At 57.6% G+C, this 5,000-nt stretch overlaps 1 protein-coding gene across 1 annotated transcript in view; it reads left to right on the top strand.

The window, feature by feature from the left end:
* The window catches only part of pold1 (polymerase (DNA directed), delta 1, catalytic subunit), a gene marked incomplete in the record, with an annotated part of 23,627 nt that overhangs the window by 7,880 nt on the left and 10,747 nt on the right, over nucleotides 1-5,000 (top strand). The window contains 7 exon segments of the mRNA XM_069191770.1: nucleotides 552-662; nucleotides 1,376-1,567; nucleotides 1,659-1,747; nucleotides 2,028-2,144; nucleotides 2,668-2,781; nucleotides 3,427-3,574; nucleotides 3,672-3,767. Of these exon segments, the coding sequence (XP_069047871.1) occupies nucleotides 552-662; nucleotides 1,376-1,567; nucleotides 1,659-1,747; nucleotides 2,028-2,144; nucleotides 2,668-2,781; nucleotides 3,427-3,574; nucleotides 3,672-3,767 (867 nt within the window).

The following is a 5,000-nucleotide window of genomic DNA, read 5'->3' on the forward strand; positions in this document are numbered from 1 at the left end:
TGTGGTACAGGTTGACCTGTCTCTCTGCCTGTCTCTCTGTGTGGTACAGGTTGACCTGCTGCCTGCCTGTCTCTCTGTGTGGTACAGGTTGACCTGCTGCCTGGCTGCCTGTCTCTCTGTGTGGTACAGGTTGACCTGCTGCCTGCTTGCCTGTCTCTCTGTGTGGTACAGGTGCACCTGCTGCCTGCCTGCCTGTCTCTCTGTGTGGTACAGGTTGACCTGCTGCCTGCCTGCCTGTCTCTCTGTGTGGTACAGGTTGACCTGCTGCCTGCCTGCCTGTCTCTCTGTGTGGTACAGGTTGACCTGCTGCCTGGCTGCCTGTCTCTCTGTGTGGTACAGGTTGACCTGCTGCCTGCCTGCCTGTCTCTCTGTGTGGTACAGGTTGACCTGCTGCCTGCCTGCCTGTCTCTCTGTGTGGTACAGGTTGACCTGCTGCCTGCCTGCCTGTCTCTCTGTGTGGTACAGGTTGACCTGCTGCCTGCCTGCCTGTCTCTCTGTGTGGTACAGGTTGACCTGCTGCCTGTCTGCACTAACCCCTCTGCCTCTCCCAGGTGTTGCTCAGGGACTATAAGCTCAGGTCCTACACCCTGAACGCCGTCAGCTTCCACTTCCTGCAGGAGCAGAAGGAGGACGTGCAGCACTCCATCATCACAGACCTGCAGGTCGGTCCGCTTGGTCGTCAGTGGCTACTTGATCCCAGTTCCCCACCCCCGCCGCTCTCTGTGTACAGGAGAGCCTCCTGTCCTGACTGGAGGAGCTCACCCAGCTGTGTCTGGAGAGAAGCCAGGGTATCGGCTTCAACTACGTGGCTGGGCAGCTTGTTCCCCACTCCCACCACCCTCTGTGTACAGAAGAGCCCACCAGCCTAGGCTGATGTTTTAAACTGGGTTGAGAATTTTCTGGAATACAGTTGTTTTTATCTGTCTGTATGGGCGTCTCTGTAGTCTTAGCGTGTCTCTCTCCCCCGTCTCTCTCTCTCTCTCTCTCTCTCTCCCCCGTCTCTCTCTCTCTCTCTCTCCCCCGTCTCTCTCTCTCTCTCTCTCCCCCGTCTCTCTCTCTCTCTCTCCCCCCCGTCTCCTCTCTCTCTCTCCCCCCCGTCTCCTCTCTCTCTCTCTCCCCCGTCTCTCTCTCTCTCTCTCCCCCCGTCTCTCTCTCTCTCTCTCTCTCTCTCTCCCCCGTCTCTCTCTCTCTCTCTCTCTCTCTCTCCCCCGTCTCTCTCTCTCTCTCTCTCTCTCTCTCTCTCTCTCTCTCTCTCTCTCTCTCTCTCTCTCTCTCTCTCTCTCTTCTCTCTCCCCTCTCTCTTCTCTCTCCCCTCTCTCTTCTCTCTCCTCTCTCTCTCTCTCCTCTCCCTCTCCCCCCTGTCTCTCTCTCTCAGAATGGGAATGAGCAGACGCGCCGGCGGCTGGCAGTGTACTGCCTGAAGGACGCCTACCTGCCCCTGCGGCTGCTGGACAAGCTCATGTGTGTGATCAACTACATGGAGATGGCCCGCGTGACGGGGGTCCCGCTCGCCTACCTGCTGTCCCGGGGCCAGCAGATCAAGGTTGTGTCCCAGCTGCTCCGACAGGTGAGACGGGCGGTGCTGGGCCCCTCTCCCCGCGTCCCGCCGCGTCCCGCCGTGCGGTGCGAGCTCACCTCCTGTCCCCCTGTCCTGCCAGGCCATGAAACAGGGGCTGGTCATGCCGGTGGTGAAGACAGAGAGTGGGGAGGACTACACTGGAGCCACCGTCATCGAGCCGGAGAAAGGGTCTGTGTCCAGTGTCCAGTGTCCAGTGTCCAGTGTCCAGTGTCCAGTGTCCAGTGTCCAGTGTCCAGTGTCCAGTGTCCAGTGTCCAGTGTCCAGTGTCCAGTGTCCAGTCTGTAGTCTGTAGTCTGTAGTCTGTAGTCTGTAGTCTGTAGTCTGTAGTCTGTAGTCTGTAGTCTGTAGTCTGTAGTCTCTGTACTCGCCGCCATTCCTCCCCCCCCCCTCCTCCTCCCCCGACTCCGGCCTGTCAGGCTCTCTGATCGTCCTTGCCGTCTGTCTGCAGGTACTACAACATCCCCATCGCCACACTGGACTTCTCCTCCCTGTACCCCTCCATCATGATGGCTCACAATCTCTGTTACACCACCCTGCTGCAGCACAGCTCCATAGAGCGCCTGGGGTGAGAAAAACATCATTGCATTTCATTCCCAAGGGATCATTAAATTCTCACGGCACACCTGACACACACAGAGATTAATATAGACCCTAGAGACACACCTCACACACACAGATTAATACAGACCCTAATATAGACCCTAGAGACACACCTCACACACGCACAGAGATTAATATAGACCCTAGAGACACACCTCACACACACAGAGATTAATATAGACCCTAGAGACACACCTCACACACACAGAGATTAATATAGACCCTAGAGACACACCTCACAAATGCACAGAGATTAACACAGACCCTAATATAGACCCTAGAGACACACCTCACACACACAGAGATTAATACAGACCCTAATATAGACCCTAGAGACACACCTCACACACACAGAGATTAATATAGACCCTAGAGACACACCTCACACACACACAGAGATTCATACAGACACACCTGAAATAGATTTCCATTCATCTGTGGTAACGTACACAGTCTAAACTGACTTTGGTCTCTCTTCTGTCACACAGTCTGTCTCCTGAAGACTTCATCAAGACCCCTACAGGAGATTACTTTGTGAAGAGCTCTGTCAGAAAGGGGCTGTTGCCTGAGATTCTGGAGAATCTCCTGTCCGCTAGAAAGAGGTGAGACTGGATTCAATTAGCTCTGTGGGGTATTGACTGTCTCCCGTCCCATTTCATTGTCCTGTGCTGTCTGTCTGTCTCTCTCTCTCTGTACTGTACTAACCCCATGCCCCAGCATTGTGCTGTCTGTCTCTCTCTCTCTGCCTGGTGTGCTAACCCGTCTCTCTCTCTCTCTGTCCTGTACTAACCCCATGCCCCAGCAGTGTGCCGCCTGTCTCTCCCCCTGCCTGGTGTATAACCCGTCTCTCTCTCTCTGTACTGTACTAACCCCATGCCCCAGCAGTGTGCCGCCTGTCTCTCTCCCTCTGCCTGGTGTACTAACCCGTCTCTCTCTCTGTACTGTACTAACCCCATGCCCCAGCAGTGTGCCGCCTGTCTCTCTCCCTGCCTGGTGTATAACCTGTCTCTCTCTCTGTACTGTACTAACCCCATGCCCCAGCAGTGTGCCGCCTGTCTCTCCCCCTGCCTGGTGTACTAACCCGTCTCTCTCTCTCTGTCCTGTATTAACCCCGTGCCCCAGCAGTGTGCCGCCTGTCTCTCCCCCTGCCTGGTGTATTAACCCGTCTCTCTCTCTGTCCTGTACTAACCCCGTGCCCCAGCTGTCTCTCCCCCTGCCTGGTGTACTGACCCGTCTCTCTCTCGCAGGGCGAAGGCGGAGCTGAAGGGGGAGACGGACCCCTTCAAGAAGCAGGTGCTGGACGGCCGCCAGCTGGCCCTGAAGGTCAGCGCCAACTCGGTCTACGGCTTCACGGGTGCGCAGGTGGGCAAGCTGCCCTGCCTGGAGATCTCGCAGGTGAGCGGCGCCCCCTGCTGGCGCGGGGGGGGCGCGGGGGGGCGGGGCGCGGGCCCGTGAGTCAGGAGTCTCTCTCTCTCTCTCTCTCTCCCGCCAGAGCGTCACCGGGTTCGGCAGGCAGATGATCGAGAGGACCAAGCAGCTGGTGGAGGCGCGGTACACCATCGCCAACGGCTACAAGGCGGACGCCAAGGTGAGGGGGGGGGGGGCGTCTCCCGCCCCCTGAGCTGCCCCCCCCCCCGCGTCCCTGTGCTCTCTTCCTCTGTGTCCAGGCTGTGGACACGGAGCCTGTCCTCTCTGGGCAGCCAGCTCTGCCTGTCCCTCCCACTGTGTCCAGGCTGTGGACACGGAGCCTGTCCTCTCTGGCAGCCAGCTCTGCCTGTCCCTCCCACTGTGTCCAGTGTCTGTGGACCCTTAGTGTGTGTCCAGTGTCTGTGGACCCTTAGTGTGTGTCCAGGCTGTGGACCCTGTAGTGTCTGTGTCCAGTGTCTGTGGGCCCTGAGTCTGTGTCCAGTGTCTGTGTCCAGGCTGTGGACCCTGAGTGTGTGTCCAGTGTCTGTGTCCAGTGTCTGTGGGCCCTGAGTGTGTGTCCAGTGTGCGTGACAAGGCTGTGGTCACTGAGCCTGTCCTCCCTGGGCAGCCAGCTCTGCCTGTCTCTCCCACTGTGTCCAGTGTCTGTGGACCCTGAGTGGGTGTCCAGTGTCTCTGTCCAAGCTGTGGTCACTGAGCCTGTCCTCTCTGGGCAGCAAGCTCTGCCTGTCCCTCCCACTGTGTCCGGGCTGTGGACCCTGTGTCTGTGTCTAGTGTCTGTGTCTAGTGTCTAGTGTCTGTGTCTAGTGTCTAGTGTCTAGTGTCTAGTGTCTAGTGTCTAGTGTCTAGTGTCTAGTGTCTAGTGTCTAGTGTCTAGTGTCTAGTGTCTAGTGTCTAGTGTCTAGTGTCTAGTGTCTAGTGTCTAGTGTCTAGTGTCTGTGTCTAGTGTCTGTGTCTAGTGTCTGTGGACCCTGAGTGTGTGTCCAGTGTCTGTGTCCAGGCTGTGGTCACTGAGCCTGTCCCCTCTGGGCAGCCAGCTCTGCCTGTCTCTCCCACTGTGTCCAGGCTGTGGACCCTGAGTGTGTGTCTAGTGTCTGTGTCCAGTGTCTGTGGGCCCTGAGTGTGTGTCCAGTGTCTGTGTCCAGGCTGTGGTCACTGAGCCTGTCCTCCCTGGGCAGCCAGCTCTGCCTGTCTCTCCCACTGTGTCCAGTGTCTGTGGGCCCTGAGTGGGTGTCCAGTGTCTGTGTCCAGTGTCTGTGGGCCCTGAGTGGGTGTCCAGTGTCTGTGTCCAGTGTCTGTGGGCCCTGAGTGGGTGTCCAGTGTCTGTGTCCAGTGTCTGTGTCCAGTGTCTGTGGGCCCTGAGTGGGTGTCCAGTGTCTGTGCTGTCCAGGGGCTG

The sequence above is a fragment of the Lepisosteus oculatus genome, chromosome 7 (assembly GCF_040954835.1).
Source record: "Lepisosteus oculatus isolate fLepOcu1 chromosome 7, fLepOcu1.hap2, whole genome shotgun sequence".
NCBI classification, from domain to species: domain Eukaryota; kingdom Metazoa; phylum Chordata; class Actinopteri; order Semionotiformes; family Lepisosteidae; genus Lepisosteus; species Lepisosteus oculatus.